General features: G+C 32.5%; 3 protein-coding genes across 5 annotated transcripts; 2 read left to right on the forward strand and 1 right to left on the reverse strand.

Moving 5' to 3' along the window:
• Nucleotides 1-656: 656 nt before the first annotated feature.
• Nucleotides 657-4707, forward strand: Bma-aak-2 (Uncharacterized protein; the record flags this gene model as incomplete). Of its 2 annotated transcripts, none has more annotated exons than XM_043080697.1 (15): nucleotides 657-783; nucleotides 927-1068; nucleotides 1303-1396; nucleotides 1601-1745; nucleotides 1862-1949; nucleotides 2034-2152; nucleotides 2399-2504; nucleotides 2579-2684; nucleotides 2855-2969; nucleotides 3515-3610; nucleotides 3714-3881; nucleotides 3976-4091; nucleotides 4183-4264; nucleotides 4425-4519; nucleotides 4606-4707. In XM_043080697.1, 15 exons carry the CDS (start codon nucleotides 657-659, stop codon nucleotides 4705-4707), a joined length of 1701 nt encoding a protein of 566 aa, XP_042936631.1. The 2 variants fall into 2 exon arrangements, with proteins under 2 accessions (XP_042936631.1, XP_001901488.2); XM_001901453.2 differs by having other exon boundaries at nucleotides 684-783.
• A 2949-nt stretch (nucleotides 4708-7656) lies between these two features.
• On the forward strand, nucleotides 7657-9191 carry Bm13644 (Uncharacterized protein; the record flags this gene model as incomplete). Its single annotated transcript, XM_043080698.1, has 2 exons — nucleotides 7657-7745; nucleotides 9134-9191. 2 exons carry the CDS (start codon nucleotides 7657-7659, stop codon nucleotides 9189-9191), a joined length of 147 nt encoding a protein of 48 aa, XP_042936632.1.
• Nucleotides 9192-10269: 1078 nt separating this feature from the next.
• On the reverse strand, nucleotides 10270-17241 carry Bma-hmbx-1 (Uncharacterized protein; the record flags this gene model as incomplete). 2 transcript variants are annotated; one of them, XM_043080699.1, is made up of 7 exons in its annotated part: nucleotides 10270-10788; nucleotides 11008-11141; nucleotides 11255-11458; nucleotides 11550-11669; nucleotides 11854-12250; nucleotides 14542-14709; nucleotides 17161-17241. In XM_043080699.1, 7 exons carry the CDS (start codon nucleotides 17239-17241, stop codon nucleotides 10270-10272), a joined length of 1623 nt encoding a protein of 540 aa, XP_042936633.1. The 2 variants fall into 2 exon arrangements, with proteins under 2 accessions (XP_042936633.1, XP_001901489.2); XM_001901454.2 differs by lacking the exon at nucleotides 17161-17241 and having other exon boundaries at nucleotides 14542-14616.
• Between the last annotated feature and the right edge of the window lie 2533 nt (nucleotides 17242-19774).

Genomic DNA, 19774 nt, shown 5'->3' on the forward strand with positions numbered 1-19774 from the left:
ATACAAAATGGTTAATCTTTTTTGGAGTGTCGCCTTATAGTTAGCATTTCGATATGGATGGATTCCCGTTGATAACGCAAAATTAAAAGTTTTGCACTGATGTTGTTGTGAAGTAATAGATAAGAAACTGAAGTGCAGTTTTCTTGATAATTTAATGAAAAAAGAACTTCAACTTATCAATTTGAAGGTCTCAATTATTTCCTTTATATACTGATGCTGTGTGTTTCCACTGGAGAAGCGGAAGTTTTGATAGCTGTCTTCAGGAAGTAAATTATCTACCTCTCAGTCCTCAATGAGATGTAATGTTTGTTATCTGATGGAAAATGTCGAACAAATGAGCCAAGCAAGCAGCTACAACATTCTACCATCATCTCGAGCAAATCGTACAGTCAACCTCGCCGCCATACTGTCCTAACCCCGCCACTACTAGAGTCAGATGAGTAAGCAACCAATCCTGCTGCTGAACATTGTTTGTGTCTTAGAATGGGAGGTAGCGTTTTTGGCATTTAGCCAGCGGAAGGCCAAACAACGCAGTCAGGTAGATGAAGAGATTTGTGTTCGGAGGCGGAAAGTGGAAGAAGTGAGATGGTCAGGGATGATAGGTGAGGACACATGACTAGTTGTAATGTCGCGTTTATCTTTTGTTTGGTATAAGAATGAGGATGAGACATTTTTGCAGGAAGATGTCGCTATCCAGTGACATTTCAAAACAACCACAGATCAAGATTGGTCACTATGTGTTAAATCAGACACTTGGTGTTGGCACTTTTGGGAAAGTCAAGGGTTACTTTTGTCTTCATTTTTATCACCTAATTGGAACAGTTTCTTGTCATAAATCACTCGCCAGTTCATCTTTCTATTGCAATTAAGTAAATTGACTTCTCATAATTGCATAATTAAATCTTTTTAAACTTTATAAATTAAAGTAGGAACTCATGAAGGCACGGGTTACAAAGTGGCTGTGAAAATTCTGAATCGACAAAAGATTAAAACATTGGATGTTGTTGGCAAAATACGTCGTGAAATCCAAAATTTGTCGCTTTTTCGACATCCACATATCATTCGTTTGTAGGTTTCTTTCTTCATTATCTCCTATTTCACCATATTTTCGGTTGCACTGGATTTGCTTATTTCTTCCTTCTATTTTATGTATTTGGTTACTTATTTGTATATATCTTTCTGTTCATATCTCTGTTATTGTTTTAATTGGATGAAGGAACTTATATTATTAAAGGCTAGCCAATGTTGTACAATTAATTTATTTTTCCTTCTATCGTTATCAATTAACTGTATATAATTCAGGTATCAAGTAATAAGCACACCCACAGATATTTTTATGATAATGGAATATGTTGCGGGTGGTGAACTTTTCGATTATATCGTCAAACATGGAAGAGTTTGTTTTTACTTTAATATTGCATGTGATTTGCTTCATAAGTAGTTTCTAAAATTTCTTTTTTACTTTCTGTGCTCAAAAGTGAAAAATAAAATTTCTATGCTGGACAAAAATATGTCCTTTGTAGAACTTTCTAGAACTACGATGTCTTGCTGTTTATATCTTGCTGCAACAAATAGACTAACAAAATCTGCCATTTTTCAGCTAAAGACTCCAGAAGCACGTCGTTTTTTCCAGCAGATAATTTCGGGTGTGGATTACTGTCATCGTCACATGGTTGTACATAGGGATTTAAAGCCAGAGAACTTACTTTTGGATGATAAAAATAATGTAAAGATAGCAGATTTTGGTAAGCTCCATATTTTTATATGAAAAGACCATATAAAAATATGGTCTTTTCATGAATATGGTTTCCTTAGAGAATAACTTCTGATTGTAGTTTTAATTTTTTACATTATTTTTCAGGTTTATCGAACATAATGACAGATGGGGATTTTTTGCGAACAAGTTGCGGCAGTCCGAATTACGCAGCACCTGAAGTAATTTCAGGGAAGTAAGCTGTACAGTTGTTTTCTTTTTAGTGAAGTTTCATGAAAATTTACATTGTGATTTTTGTACTAGTAGTATTACTTTCTAGATTATACGCAGGTCCCGAAGTAGACGTGTGGTCTTGTGGTGTTATCTTATATGCTCTTCTCTGTGGTACTTTACCTTTTGATGATGAACATGTGCCATCCTTGTTTAGGAAAATTAAAGGTATTTTACTCTGTTTTCCATCAATGCTTCCAATTAATTTTGACTAGTTATTTTACATTTCTGAAAAGTATGGTTTGGTTCTGGCTTAATAATGTAGATATAGATATGGATATAGATAAATTAGATAGATTGATTTATTGGTACAGATGGATTGATTTGATGGCTTTTGAGAGTAATTTAGTTTTCAGGTTTCGTCCACCGAAAATTCCAGAGGTTCCTATATAATGATATAATGAGTTTTTTTAGCTGGCATATTTCCAATTCCTGATCATTTGGAGAAGCAAGTGGTCAATTTGTTATTACATATGCTGCAAGTTGATCCAATGAAAAGAGCTACAATTAAAGATGTTATGTGAGCTTTTTAGTGTTTTCTAATTTTATGACTTTGTCATCATGCCTTATTTTTTATCTATGTCAGATTTTTAGACAGCACGACTGGTTTCAAAAAGATCTGCCAGCTTATTTGTTTCCACCGATCAATGAAAGTGAGGCTTCTATTGTCGATATAGAAGCAGTAAAGGAGGTCACTAGGGTGTGTATTTATTAACATTTATTTTTAGTGAAATACGCATTTATTTGCAATGATTTTGTTCATGTAATTAAGTTTCCTCTGTTTTTGAATCCAGTTTTTAAGTTTTTTAAAGATGAGAGGGTAGACAAAGTTGCAGGCAGCATCAGTCAGCCAAATTATTTTTCTTATAGCGATATGGTGTACTGGAAGAGGATGTAACGAATGCCCTGTTGGGTGATGATCCACACCATCATTTGAGTATTGCTTATAACCTGATTGTTGACAACAAGCGTATTGCCGATGAAAGTAAGCTAATATTTTCCAATTTCTTGTTACGTACTTTTCTATCTTTCTTTCTTATTTTTACTGTCATTACACAAGTGGCATGAAAATTTATGGCACGCTCAATTTGGGAAGACCATTCATATTTGTTTTGCTGATGCTTAAAATTAGTGCTTAAAAGCTATCATTTCTTTTTCACTGAAACATTTTTATCCACTGGTTTAATTAGTTTATCCGCAAGAATTTGTGATAATTTATCGAGATCACAGTTGTCCTACCTTTAATTTCATGATGTTTAGGTAACTGTATTCATAATTTAAGTTCTTTTTGTTTTGTCTTGCTGATGCTTAAAATTAGTTTCTTGTAATACTTCAACTTCAGTCAATTTCTTAAAAAACTGAACTAAATACTTTTAACAGTTCTATATCTTGGATGAATTAATGCAGTTTATGATCCGTATGGCTGCATATAAAGTTTCTGTTTATTTAAGATTTCAGAAAGTCTTTAAAAGGATTAAAATATCAACACTTTAATACTTGCTCCAACACTAGGAAAATAATGTCATTTAGCTGCAAAGCTATCAATTGAGGAATTTTATCAAGTCACGCCAATAGGGAAATTCCAAACGGCGGATATGTTTCACAGACATCCAGAACGAATATCAGGTATGTTTTTCTTTAAGACATCAGAGTTTTTGATGTTTTTAAAAATCTTATGAGGTTCTACTAATTTTTTTGCGTCGCGATATTTTGGAAAATCGTAGTTTAGGATCAAATAAAATTACTCCATATTTGGAGAATATTGGTGGTAGTGGTGATTCGATGTCCAACAGTCAACATAGGTCGCAGTCGTCTTCTAATGTAGCAGCTTCTCAGAAATCTCCTCATGTAAGACGAGCTAAATGGCATCTTGGAATAAGAAGTCAGAGTCGACCAGGTAACTTTTGTCTCGTGGATTTTTTTTTCTATTTTAGGATGGGATTTTAGAGAATGGCTGCTTTCGGCAAAAAACTTTTGGTATATTTTTACAGAAGACATAATGTATGAGGTGTTTAAAGCGATGAAATCGCTTGGTTTCGAGTGGAAGATATTTAATCCTTATCATGTTGTTGTCCGAAAGAAACCTGAATGCTCAACTCATGAGCCTGTGAGTGTATCTTTTTTTTCCATTATTGTTCATTGTACATTTTATTGTGACATTTTATCTGAATGACAGATATAGCACTGTCAAACTTTAGCCCAAGATGAGCCTTCAACTGTACCAAGTGGACCAGAAAAGCTACCTCCTTGATTTCAAAAGCCTTGTTGATGAAGACACAGGTATGAATGTCTTGGAACTTTTCATATATTAAGTCAAAGTAATTTATTTTTACCCTTGGATTTATTAGCCTTTTATGTATTTTTTGGATGGGAATTCTTTGGAAGATTTTTTGATAATCACTATACTTTTATAATTGGCAACATTATGGGTGATTTAAAGGCAGTGCAAGTTCTTCGCGTCATGCATCAGTTTCAATGCCTGTGAAGCCTTCATTAAGAACTGGCCGTGCTCAGTCATTGCCAGTTCCAATGGAAGTAAGTTTTCGTATGACATTTTATCCAGACGAGTATTAATCTCGAGCTTCTTTTGGAAACGATTGTCCAAAAATTATCAATTTTAGGTTGATCATTCACCTCTCCCTTCACCAGTAGTCATTAAGCAGTCACAAACGATGCAGTTCTTTGAAATGTGCGCTTCATTAATTGGTACGCTAGCGCGTTGAAATATTTTGCTACTCCAGAAATTTAGTTCACTAAACTTAATAAAAAAATTTCAAGTGTCGAATACTTTCATTAATGGTGCAAAATATATTCCTTTCTCTTCAAATCTGTGTGTCTTTGAAGCATTACATAATTTTGTTCCTAACTTTTATGTTAGGAAATTAGTAATTGACAAATTAGGATTGTTTATAGGTTTTGTTTTATTCTGAAGGTATCAGGTAAGGACTTGTAATCTAAACATCAGGCTATGGACGATTGTTTTTCAATGGATGATGGGAAAACTTTTAAAATTTTTTGTTTCTGTGAAAAGTATACCGGATACAAGCATTCTTTTTCTTTTTTTTGAAAGAGAGAGAGAAAGGGCTTTAATGCAGCGTATTGGTGTTTTTCATTCTTTCTGTCAAAATGACCTGGAGGAAGTCAAAATACATGACCTTCTCCAGGTACTTTTTTGCTTCTTGGAAGAAGAGAATTTTTGAATAGCTTTAAAATTCGCGTATACTCTGAGAAATTCATTAGTCATCAGCACTGCTTTTTAAATTGTCAGATGTTGTACAGATGTTGTTTCAGCTTCATGATGATGCATGTGATCATTTTAGTGTTTCTATTGTTTATCAATATATATTTGCTAAATAAATATTCTGTTATGTTAGATGCTTTGCAGGTTTTTTACGGAGTAATTTTATCAAAATAACAAATCATTTATTCAGTGTTTAGTGATCATCGATGTTCTTTTTTTAGGGGATTATCTAATTAAATGAGACTTCTTATTTAATAGTCTTAAAGTTTTTTCAAAATTTATCCAGCTTCGTGCTGATTGTGCAGTGTGTGTTTTCAGAATATCTTGGGCCAAAGTATTGGAAATGCTGTCGTTTAGTTTTCACTGAATTCAATTATGTTTGCGTCATCGATAAACAAAGCAGCGTTAGTGTCTCGAAAAATAATGCCTTTGTTTCAGTAAAACAATATATCTTTTTGTCTGGCGACGTATCTGTCTTATGTGTGAGTTGGTGGAGTATTCGTTTCGATAAGCAGCGTTTTCTGGTTGTGAGTCTTTAAAATGTATATTTGTTTGTACATTTCTGCAAATATTTCTATTTATTTACTGAGAATTTTTTCTGAAGGGTGATTTTTTTTGGGAGTGGGGATTTTGTTTTACTGAATTATCAACATTTGTTTGAGACACTGACATTATTTTGTTTCTTGGTGACGCAAAGACAAATGCTTAGTCGAAAGCTAGTTTTTGTTGCATATCATTTCGAATGCAGATAATTTGTTCGTTAAGATCATTAAGCATGTCGGTGCTTTAAACGGATGTAAATTCCGCTTTTTTTAACTCTGGAGTAAGCGGAGATTAAGATGAAGGTTGTTTGGATCTGTTCCATGTTCTAGTAGTGTTACTGCTTTTTGGAGAGTGTCATACTATTTTGTAAACTGTCGACAGATCAAGTTTGAAAAATAAGGGAAATTTACCTCGAGAGGAACCTATTAAGAATTAATAGAGCTGCGATGCATCATAAGTCGATGATGGTATGAGGTTATGTGAAGTGTCAAAAAGGAAAGTGCTGTTTCTATCAGTGTGAGGAAAAAAGTAAAAAATAAGTTGTTACTTATAATCATTATTAATGAAAGACATACTGGCATAAGAAATAGATCGTTTCCCTACTAATTCCGTAGTAGCTGAATAAATAAATTTCATGATCTTTATCGATAGTTATATGAGTGATATTATAAATTTTATTAGTCTCATTACACTTATCATTAGAATGCCGATGCAAGTCCTTTCGCTTGTTTGTAAGTGATATCATTGTACAAAGAATAAACTAGTCACTGACAAAAGCAATAAATGAATTAAATATCTGTGTTGTATCTTTACTGGCATGCCTAAAAAATGAAGAAATAAGAAAAAATAATTTCTGAAAAAGACTGGACTTCGAATGGCTACAAAATTTGAAGCCAATATGTTGTATTGCATGATTCTCTTCATTGAATTCATTATCGGAACACATAATGACTGACATAAAATAAGGGACGAATACATTTCCGTTATTTAAGTGTTTGGAGTCCTTGGCATCCAATATGTGGCGTTAAAGTTCTATAATAAGAATGATAACTTTACCTAGTGATAACAATAAAAGGGTCTAGGACTGTTAGTACTCATTGGAAATCAATATTGATTGTCCTCCGGTCTGACTTGTTACATGATAACTTCCTTCAATGATTGATGAAAAAAACGAAAGAAGTGATCACTGAAGTATAACAACCCTAGCAATTGTTGTGAATTAGTCATTTTACAACTTGGCGTTTTTTTCTCACTGCTTTTCAATGGTTTCTAGCAATTTCTAGCTTGTCAAGATCTTACAAATGAGTTACTACTATTTATGAGATTGCTAGTTCCATGAATAATTTTCTTTTTTGGCTATCCTTCATTACAATGCATATTTTAATTTTATAAATATACTTATGTATTTGAACTAATTTACTGAAACTGCTGAATACTTTGTCAGAAATACCTCTAATCCACTATTCAAAATCACCACCTTAAGAGACTTCGCAGTTCTACTGATTATCAAAGCTTTTGTAGGAAATAATTAAACCTGTAATGCAAAGGTAATTCCAATTTATTTCTTCAATCCAATATAATCATAATGATCAGCTAAATGTCGTAACCAAACTATTTCAAAATTTTCTTGCTGAATTTAATAGTTCCGAAAATTTGTATGTGCCAAAATGTGTCAGAATTTGATAAAATATTCTGCAATTATATGAAGAAATGAAAAGATTTCACTGCTCTTAATTTATTTAACTTCTATTTGCAGTGATTATCCAGATGCAAGGAGTTACATTGTTTATAGGCTTCACTGTAAATTTAAATCTTTTGAAATATTAATATTTGGGTTTTATGGAATAGCCAACTCGATACTTTACATCAAACAAAGCAATTAAACAGTATGGAAGTATATGGCTTTATTGAATCAGTCAGGAAAAGTGTCATGAAGAAAGTAATGGATGGTCGAAGTACTTGCAGTAGAGCTGAAAGGTAAAACTTAACATTCAAGCCATGATGATAACTTAAAAAATTTCTTTGCAATTAAGTTTTTTTGCATCACAGTTGGATGTATCTGTTCATTTCTTCATCAACACTTATCAGGAAAAAGCTTATCTTCATCCCAATCTTCAGTCTATCAAACAACTTTCAATCTCCTGTTCCTTAAAAATTTATAAATTCAAGTAAACAGTGGGAAATGAAAAACGCCTTATAAGTAACTATGCAAAAAAAGAAATAGAAAATAACAGTATTCAATTTCAACCACTTTCGTCTTAACTATATTTGGTTTTCCATGTTTTATTGTCACTGTTTATGCAATTTTATTGTATTCATGCTAATATTATGAACGATACGATTAGCTCGAATAATCAATATGAAATCGTAAATACATTTTTTCCTGCTTTTTTGTTTCTCCAAGTAATCTAAGCAGTGTAGTAATTATAACGTATTACATACACAATCGATCTATTTAAATTTTCCTTGAAGTAGTCCTCGATATGCAGTTGATAGTATGCTTCGATAAAGATGCTTGTGTTTGGATAGGTATAAGGGAAAAAGGGAAGCTTCAGTCCAGAAAATTTCTTCTGACACAGATATGTTCATCTCATTTTTAAAATTTGATTTGAAGATATGACAATAACAATAAGTTGTCAATCTTCTACTCAGTTCTCAAATGTTCTTTAAATGAACATTCGATGAAGTCTTCGTTTGATTATAGCTTACAAATCCTTTCAGTTATATTTGCTATTATGTTGCCATCTTCTTAATCACTTTTATTCTTATAATATCAGTCTCTCGGAATACAAAAAAATCAGAAATTTCCAGGTTATATTAATAATTATCGTTTATCTACGCTTAAACAAATTACTTCATTTCGTTTCCTCTGCAAATCTACATTTAAGATAACCTAATTTAAATCGGCCCAGTTTATCACTGCAAGCTTGTTCTTTGTTTCGTTATTCCGAATTTCACAAGTTTTTTATTTACAAAGCAAATTATCACTACCTTATTTTTCGGTTTGTTTTAAAATATTTTATGTTTATTTGTATAATTACTTCAATTCGCATAATAGTTTTCCTTTGATATAAGTAAGCACAGCAAAATGAAATAAAAAAGTCAGAAGTGTAATCGAATTAAATTTACATAAAAGTTAAAATTTAAAAACCCGAGCACAATTATTCACAAAAACATAAAAAGTAAAAGAAATACGCGTATGAACAAATCGGATAAACCAATGTGCACAACAACACCTCAATCAAGTCACACATAAAATTCACATATACTCTGCAATTTGAATATGACTGAGTTAAATATGATTTAGACATTAAATACTTGTTACCTCATTGCAGCAAGTTAGAAGCAATTTTAAAATATTTCAGAAGTGGTTATTCGGCGTTCTATTTCGTTATTTCAAAAAAAAAGAAAAAATCGAATTGAATGAGTGACAACAAATGGTAGTAAGAAAACAACGACTTTTATATCAAATATCAATGATAAATATTAAATCACATAACCCTGTCCAACAGCAACAAATTTTGAATATTGGAGGTGTCAAATTATGAAGAAATGAATACATCAAACTGTATATAGCACTCATAAGAAGTCAACTACTGAAGAAGAGAAAATGTATAAATTGTGAAAATGTTCCTTGTATTCATCTCCTTAAGAAATAACAAGCTTTTAATGAGGAATGAAATGAATTTTTAATTTGCATTTAGTTTGAACAATGAAGATGTGCCTTCAAGAGTGTACTTTGAAAGTATAAAACGAGAAGTAACTGAAGTGTAGGAACTTTCCACTTTGCACATCTGGAATTTAATACCAAGTTTAGTGAATCATGAATCATTATATCTTTGTTACGAAAAAATGCTAAAGGTCTACCAGACGAGACATGAATCGGAGATAAGAACAAATTAAACTGCTAGCATAATCTGCTGAAAAAGATGGTCTTTGTGGATCGTCAAGTATTTTGTAAGAAATTAATTGAATGAAGAAGGTTGGTAAAACAAATCATATGAAAATTAGTGGAAATTTAAACTAAAAATTCGGAAACTATTTGAACCAAAAAGCGTACACAGACTTGTATACAATCATCGACAGCATTTACGAATCCATCATTATCCTAATAAAATCACTGATTATGCACATCTACGAAATTCTTCTTATAAATAGATTTGGTGATAACACAAAGCAACAACAAAGCAAAGGAAAAAAGAAAAACAAAATCATGGCAATCATGGCAGGCATAGCAGTAAATGAATTTTTAAAGATTCCTCTCAGTAAATTGCTAAAAGCAGGCCATAAAAAAATCTAAATAAAAGCATCAATATCCTCGGTTACGACCACTCAGAAAATTTAAAAGGATGTCCAAATTGGGATCGATCGAAAGTAATTTTTATCTATGAAAAAAAGATGTAATTCAATATGGTTTAGAGGTTGGATAAAATAATTCAGAAAAGGAAATAAATTCAGAAAGAAATTTATTCAATTCAGTAGAAGATGAATCTTCTAATTATCATTCAGCAGTTTGTTCAACCTTTATAACCGAACTGTGGATTTGATTATTGTATGGGTTTACTAATGCCAATACCGAATTATTCACCAGATCTAATTGGCATTGTATTTCTGCTAAGCATTGACCTGCTGAAGATGTTGATCCATCCGACGGCTGTTGCAACTGCTGCACTGTTGGATCTACCGAATCACGACCCGTATCATCTATATTAGTACAATTAGTTGATGCAATTGGTAACGCCGCTGATATAGGTGATTCTGGATCTGGTTTGGGACAAAAATTATTTGGATTCGTCAACGTTTGCACAAGCGTTGTCTGTTGCTGATGCGCAAACGATGAGAAAAGGCTTGTTTCGATTTCAATTGGACTGTTTCCTGGTCGGACAGCTGGGACGGATATAGGAACGGAGGTAGCTATCGATGCAACGATTCGGTCGTCCAGACCTATTCGATCTGTCTCCATTGGTGTATTTGATATACTAGCTGTTGGTGATGGTGATGAAATAGCATCAGGTGAGCTCTGAAAATATACTTCCTTCAAGGGAAAAAGATTTCTATGAACTCAAGTTCGACTCTTTGCTAGTAAACATCGCTATCAAAAAGTAAATTCGTGCGGAAATGAAATTCATTCCTTTATAACTTTTTCCTCAAAATTTCACCTATTTTTCTCTTTTTCCATAATAAAACGACGTTAAAACAATAACTTTAGAACACAAAAAAATATACAAGATTAGCTTACGACTTGTGACAGATTCGCATTATTAGCCTCATTACACTCATCATTAGAACGCCGACGCAACTCCTTTCGCTTGTTGGCAAACCAGTTTGCAACAACTTGTGGTGATACTACTTCCTTTGGCATCAATCCAACCCCTACAGATAGTATCTTTCAAGCCTGAATTCGAATAACTTATCTACAAAGCAATTAGTCAAATGTGAAAAATGTGTAAAATAACATAACACTAACAATGATTTTTTTAACATACCTTTCTTATCTATCTGTAATGCCTGATTACAGGCAGTAGCAATCTCGATTCGACGATTTAAATCTGGAAATGGTGTTTGAGCAAAGAAACCCTCTAAAATTCTGATTAAAATCGGGCGAAAAACATATCGTTCACGACGTTGCGGAATCAATTCACCATCACCATTTGTCTCCAAACGAGTGGATGGATCGGCAAGGAAAGAAGCTGAAAAAGGATTTTTTCAAGTTTTTTGAATCTTGCTAATTGCAATTGCAGACTAAAAAGGTTAGTGGATTTTATATTAAACTCGACTTACAAAGTTTCTCTGGATGCCGCCTACAATTCAGATACCATGAATATATATTTTTTCGACAACGTAGCGACAATTCACGATGATTACCATTGAGCAGTTTTGAAATGTATGGCTGTGAAACTCCTGAATTTTGGAAAGTAATTATTAAGTAATATTATTAGAAAAAAAAAAAAACTAAGGTATAAGGATCAATGTTGGATCAAGTACTGTTTTTAATTAAAATTAACATGGAAGGTGACTTAATGGAACTTTACACGTTTGATAGTTCCACCGAAAGCAATATTACTGAAAATCTGTGTAAGCTAACCCGTCATCATAGCAACTGTAGTCTGCCTAAGTGAAAATTGTGTGATAAACTTTTTCATATCCAGTATGCACGCTTCTTCGCCCTGCTGCATAAATTCATCCAATTCACTAGGGTCATCTAAAGTTGTAATTTCACGCATCGGTGTCCTTTGCGAACGGATTGGTCGACAGTTAGAAGGCGAAGAACCTTCGAAATTATACTGTCCGAGAATGCAAGCAGGAGGTATCGGAGCTGTAGCAGTAGCTACCGCTGATGTTGCCGCATCGTTTGCACTGGTGGATGTCGTGCCACTCGCAGTTGTTGAAAGAGGTAAAGAATTCTGGACAGTACATCGGTCTGGTGACGTAGTTGGCAGAGACGGAGAAGATGATGCATTTATAGTAACAGGTACTGGAGCCTAGAAAAGTTAATGAGATCAAGTACCAAAGAATATCAGCAACTGAAGACTCAAGCACGTTGAAAATAGGAAGGTTTATATATTGTAATCCGGAGACTACTGCTACCAAATATCTTTGAATTCAATTTTTTTTATCCATTCCGTCCACTACAATATCACTGTTCGTACATTACAAGAAAGGAACTTCTATTCGCTGTTCCCTTCCTGATACTACCAAGTGGAAAAATTAAGGGAAAAGAAGAACAGTCGAAATAAAAATCGTCCTTCGACATAGTAAATCTGAAAGTACATTTTCGACAAGAAATGTTTCAGCAGTTGATATCAAGATTGATTATATGAAGGAAGAAAGTAATTAATTCACATCAAATGCAGGTGTCACTGACCACGATCGAGAAGACAAGAAGCGTGTATGGGATGATGAGAAGGAAAGGAGGAAGATGAAGAGCAAAAGAAATTATCTTCGTGATAAGTAAAGAAAGAATTGCATACTCAAAAAAGCCTCTTCCTTTTCTCCCAACATGTTTTTAACAGTGAGTTTGTGACAAAATACGTAAATGTGTAAGATTTGATAAACTTTTACTGTGCTATCACAAATCCAAACGAGAAAATAACAGTTTAGAAAAGAAAAAGATCAATTAGAGCAATTTCTTCAGCCTCTGACTCTACGGCTTCAAGCTAAAAATCAGTAATAATTTTGTTATAAGTCTAACTTAGCTTAATGAAAAACGTTGATGACTGAACAGTCACACTGGACTGGAAATGTTACTCTCTGACATCCAATATCTGTGCTATCAATTCTAATACATGATGACTATCGCTCATCAGCATAAAGAATTTAGCTAGATAATCCTTTTAATTTCTATGAAAAGCAAGAAAAATCCATCTATCATTTTTGCAACAGGAAAAAATGATAAAAGTGGAAATCAGATAAACAGAATACTGAAACAAAGAAATGGTCAAACTGAGAGATTGGAAATCAGTGACAACAATGCAAAAGCAATCATTAACTTTATTAATAAGATATAAAAACTGAGACAAGCATTCTTAAAATTGTTTCCTCTATCGTAGAAAGCGTTTTTAGTACTTCTTCATATTTTAGAAAGATTTGTATTCATTGTTGTTTTTATATTGACTTCACTCATAATCATTTAAATTTTGGAGTCATTTTTGCCCGAAAATAAATTAGTTTGGTTAAATTTATTTTATGAACTAAATTAATCTTAAATAATTGAGAACATAAGTTAAAGAAAGAAGCCACTTCTTGCAGAATTATTTTTTAATAATTTCATCGATATTCTTCAACTGAAGTGAATAGAGAATTCTAGTGGAGTAAATACGTTTTTGTAAAATGTCGAATTCTTGAAAAATAAATGAATAAAGTGTAAATTTAACAAAGAAAAATTCTCTTTTCAAAAATGAGAAGTGTACTTTTTGTTTTGAATGATTCTGATGATTTGATATTAAAAGAAAGGGATTAAAAGAAAGGAAGTCTTCAAAATGGATTAGATACACTAAGGTGGAAGAAAGGTAGATCGATTTTTTATTATGAAAATTAAGCAAAACGGTAACAAAAAAAGCTGCACATGAGTATCATTGTGTTCCACAACTTTCTTCATTAACCTTATATTTTATTGCTAATCCAAAAATGAATCTATCGCCAGAATCTGAAGAGGTAGTAGAATCAGTCTGCAGCATTGTTAGACGAGATCAAAATATCTTTTAGATACTTATTAATGCAATTAATTTATTGAATAAAATACCTAAAGTAAGCAGTTGGTCATCCTTCTTTGCAAATTTCATATATTAAGTGAAAAAGAAAAATTAACGAAGGAAAAAGAAGTTGTAGAAATGATAGTGATAAAGAATGGATTTATCCTGTTCTATCTTCCTTAAGATGAAATATTAAACTACCTAGATATGATGATCATTAAAACTAGGAATTAAAAACAATGGAGAGGAAAAAATGAAAAACAATAAAAGGGACGAAAATAATAGATGGAAAAAGTTAGCTTTTATCACCACTTGTCAAGAGATACAGAATCAGCAACACGTAGTGAGAGCTGGTTATTGCTGTTATATGGTAATTAAAAATCGAGTTTAATTTTTTATCTGAGTTCTTTTTTTCATTTTTAATCTTCTGCAAAAACTATTCATTTTGTTCATAAAGGCTAATGTCGAAACAACTCACACTTGAAACTCTAAATTATAGTTTGCTAAGAGGATCAGATAAATAATTTGATTTTTCTTGTTAGAATGAATTACATCAGCATCTCCTTAAAAAGAAGAAAAACCTGATTTCTGAGATGTTGCAACAAGATCGGACTGCTTAATTCGAAAGTATTGGCACCATCATCGAACTGGAACATCTTTGTGGCCGGTGCAATGAGAGCTGCCAAAGCTGCTGTCTGAATTCGGGCTGCATCCAAATCTGCTTCTATTTGTTCTAGTGCTCTAAATGCCTGCAAACTTATCTTCATTAATATGATCATCTAAGATGTTAAAATTGTGTAGACTAACTGACCGTTGAAAAGCATTTCCCAGTTTAATTGATTACTAGAGAACTCTGATTGTACACTTAATAAAAGTAATTTTGTATAAGAAATACTTTTGATAGAAATGAAACAAAGAGTGATTTCAGATCAGAAAGCACAGTGAACATAAAGCACATATAAAAACCGCGATTGGAAAGGAAAGGAAATAATTTGGAAATCAAAATCTTAGAAGCGTTCAAATATACCTTAAAGGTCATTCTAACTCAGTTCAGACAAGATATCAACCACTTCCAAACGCCTTCAGCAAATTTCTGATCATCTTTGCTTATCATATGAAATACTGCTTAAAGTCTTTACTTTACGCAATAGAATACTTGTTAAAAGCAAACACGTAATACAGTTATATTCAATACAAGTTCAAAGTTACTGGGAACATATAAGTGAACGACAGGTGTTTTAAGCTCAGCTAGTTAATTGTCAACTCAGAATAAACGACCCTAAATAATTTCAGCAGTTTGAAAAGTAACAGCAGCCTTATTTCTATTTCTTAACTCTTATCAAATCAATTTACTATAAACTGCTTTATTCAATAGTTTTTAATTTAATGTCATTTTCTGCTCATAAATTCACTCATTTTTGTTTCTGCAACAAACTATTCATTCTTCATTTATTGATCTTGCAAAGCAATAAAACAAGGCTTACACACTCACTTGGTTCTAATACCAATCAGTTCAGATATTTTTCATATCAGTCCTTGACATCCACTCAAATCTTTGCTTTTCCCTCCCTTTACCAGTAATAAATCAAAATTCATTTCCCCCATAATTTTCATTATTTTTAGGATAAGAATGAATACGTCAATAAAAAAGGAAATGCATGGTTAGATCCGTGTTATCGTATTGACAAGCAAGAAGATACTGATACCCTTCACTCTCCTTATCAGTGAATTGTGATCTTATCTTAATCATTGCTGCTTTATCCCTTCCATATATGTTAGATTTTGTGCAATAAAGTATGAGATACATCTAAATTATGAGAAAGTTCATTAATTTCTAAAGAGTTCCTGTAATATATTGATAAAATATGCACATATTTGTTCAAAATATATGTGCATGTAACTGGAAAAGAAGCTGCATCCTTTCTCTTTTCTTTTTGAAGTATTTGAAGGTATAAGTGGTTAACAGGTATGCCCAGCAAGATTACAATTTAACAATCCTTGAAAAGTACAGTGGTGATTAATTACTGAAGTAAAATTACTGTGTAACAAACCGAAGTGATTGATTGGTATTGAGAATTTGTGCAGCGTAGAAAACAATAAGATAAAGTGAATGGAAATTATGTGGAATTGTTGTTTAAAAAATGAATCCAGCATGATCTTTAGCAATATGTTTTGTTTATCTTGAAGAAATTAAATGAGTTTAAATACTAAAACTTCTACATTTTCTGGAAAAAGTTCCAAGTCTTTAAAGCTTCTCCTACAATTTATCCTAAAATAAATTTATATATGCCTACATTTTTCCAATATATATCATAATAAAATTACTGACACAATAGAAAAATTGACAGCCTTATTTAAATAGCCGAATATCAAAGATTTTGAAAGAATAGTATTGATTTTGGATTAGGAAAAATAATGATTTCCCGTCTATGAGTTTCTGGAAAAAGTTTTAGTTTTTTGACCTTCTTGAATTACCTTGTTCAAGTGAGCGCGACAGTACGTAAGAAAGTAAAAGTTGGTGCTTTCTCATATACTGTTAAATCAAAATTTTGAAATTTGGTAATTAGAGAAGTTTGCTCCTTGAGTGTATTTCAAGTTAATTGTTTCTATTTCTAGCTTCTCCATTTTTCAGACGACGTGATAGGCTTTCTTCTATTATTATTAAAGCAAATTAACAATTTTGGATAGCACAGCTAAGTAATTTTGTTGTAAGCACTCAAAAAACAGGCTCACGATATATTTTCCCAGAAGTTTGGCGGCTTTCACTGACTCTTCTGCTTTTTTTCATCGATGCTCCGAAAGACTGGGACTGAAAGGTTGGTTGCAACATATGAATTCAGAGAGGCAATTGTTATTAAGCAGTTTTTAGTTTTCCAGTCAAAAATTATTATGAAGCTAGTAGCACAAAGCAGAAAGATATTGGGGTGAAGATTGAAACAGTAACACTTAAAGATGTTGGTGATATTGAATTTGTACCACTCGATATTTGAAAACGTTGATAGTCGTTATCGAATATATTGAGGGTGATTTGGGATTAAGAACCGAACATTCCCGATAGATACAGCGCGTTATTATTTTCTGTCCAGTACGGTATAGTTCTCGATGGTAGCGCTACATTTATAGCTAATAGAACTGGTTGAAAAACAAATTTCTATCACAAGAAATAATATGAAGTCTAAAAGATTTGAGAAAAAGTTTACCTCAAGAACAGCTTCAGGTGTAATACCCGTTAAGCGCAGTCGTCTGATTAGTTCTAGCTGCTCCACCGTAAACAGATTCATCTCGTCCTACCAGTTCTAGAAAGCACGTTTTAAAAAAAGAAATATTTTGATGATAGCCGTAGAAGACGCAACTGTTTACCACAAACCGTAATCGTATTGACTAAATTTACATAAAAATAATATTACATGTATTAAGTTGGTAAGAAATACCTAAAAATTGGCATTTCCAGATAAGGTGACCAGATGAATTTAAGCCAAAAGTTGAGTGTTTGATGAACACTCTTATTTTTCAACGAAATTTGTATGGCCTCTACCTCGGTTATTTGAGTAATTGAAGAAAGAAAGAGTGGGACAGTAGTCCAATTGCTTTTGTTAAGTGGAGAAGGGGCGGAGAGGTCGTTTGGACTATCATTTCTGCTACTCATCTCTAACTGCATTATAATAAATGCAGTCAGTATCACATCACAAAACATGAAGTGACCTTTGATTTTCTAAAAAAAAAAAAAAAAGGCTTGTCTAAAAAGGCTTATCAGTATTACTGAAACTTCTGGTTATTTCAAGATTTTATAAAGAATGTTGAGTGAAATGCAATATTCAAAATATCGGATTTTCAGTAATCGAAGTCAAAACTGCAGCGCTCTTAACTGAGAATGAGGATGAATCCCAAATATAGTTTTGAAAATTAATAAGTTATTCTTTTGCATTTTACATGAAGACGTATAACATAATGGTTTAAGAGAATGTGGAGAGAAATTTTCAAGGATTTTTTTACCGACTAAAACTGTGAAGATAATCTGGAAAGGGAAAGAAATAGATGGTATATAGAAGAAGGTAAAATTTTTGAATTTTACAACTTATAAGTTTTCTATATAAAAAATTTATAAGTTTCCTATACATATAAAATCTACGCAATTCCGGACCATCTCTGCAGGTGTAATACCAAAGGGAAATGAATTTTATAAGCGATAAAAATGCATATTTTAATATCCATTATTTAGAAGAATGAAAGAACAATCGGTGAAAGGACGTTTGTACTTCTCCAAGCAGTGAATTAAACTGAAAAAGAGGAAGAAGCAAAAGAGATAGAAAAGAATTTCTTTTTCATTCGAGAACTTTTTTATGGAAAAAGACATGTTAACTCACATATGGTAGATAGATCAGTTATTTCAAATGATAGGTAAGAGAGAATGTTATGTTGCAGATACATCGTGTGGCTAACCTAACCATTAAGAAAATTAGTTATTGAAAAGCAAAAAATGTTAACTGACTAATAAGCTATTGCATATATTTCCCAACAGTAAGCACCAATTTCGTTCCAGTAGTAAGGAATGGAAACCTCAGCGATCTATCGAGTACTTTTTGTCAGTGTACAAATAATCATCCTTCGGTTAAATAACATCGCAATCAGTAGTTTATTTTGTTTATTTTCATACTTGTTTGTACTTCTTTTCCTGTAACTCTCACAAGAGGTTTTACGGAAATGAATCTGTGAATGTCTGAGAAGTGGATTAGTGATCAATTTACCAATGGGTGGTTGTTGGTAATTGTTGATATAAACACCAAAGTTTAGCTGCATGATCTAATTTAAAAATCTCCCTCCAGGAAAAGGAGAAATGAAAAAGGACATCGCAGTGTTTGAGAATTTTAATTTTAGTAGAGCAGTTTTTGCAAAATGGAAAGTACGAAAAACAAAGAAATGAATGTTCAGCTATAATCTTAAATATATCAATATCATGACATAAGTCATCTTCTGCAGATTTTATTTTCCACTAATTCGAATTTGGATTTTAAACAGGACACTGATAGATTCCTTCCTTTCTCCCTCTCTCTCCATCTCTGTCTCTCTAGGAAGGTGTGCCTATTTAGTTCGTAATCACAACCGCTGTGTAAACTGGTACTTTAATTGGATATATCTGGTAGATTCATCAAAACGACTAATTTATTATTAATATTTTCTATGCAATAATAATACATATTTGCAAGTAAAAGCAACCAGAAATAGATGAAAAAATGAAGTCCATTTTTATATAATCGCGCAATTGTGATAACCTTAAGTTATAATATATTTGTTCAACACACACACACACACACTACATACGTACGTATGTAAATGCACATCTAAATTTAAAAGATCCTGTTGAACGCATTTCTTTGAAAAGCGCTAATTTGTGACTTACTTCACACAGGACACCTATTCCATAAAAAAGTCAACAGAATTAATGATCTGAACGATTTCCAAACAGAGCCACTGGCAACAGTAAGGCGACACAGCCATGCACTTTTCGCATACCGATTGAGAGCGCTGTTGTGACACGACATGCTATGCTATCGGCATATGCATGTATACACATATACATCAAATTAAATAGATTTCTCGAAAAACGGCGGTGACACCATAAATGTTACTTGGCAGTTTCAGCCTTTTTTATGTGATAAAATTAAAAGAGATAGATGACACTCAGGTAATTTTGGGAGGGGCAGAAAAGATAGAAAGATGTTTAGTTTCTCTCTGCCTTCAATTTAGCAATGAAGTGACAGAATAATGCCCACTGACACTCTAAACTCAGCAAATAAATAGATCGTTTAACAACTC

The sequence above is a fragment of the Brugia malayi genome (genome assembly GCF_000002995.4).
Source record: "Brugia malayi strain FR3 genome assembly, contig: Bm_v4_Chr3_scaffold_001, whole genome shotgun sequence".
NCBI lineage: Eukaryota > Metazoa > Nematoda > Chromadorea > Rhabditida > Onchocercidae > Brugia > Brugia malayi.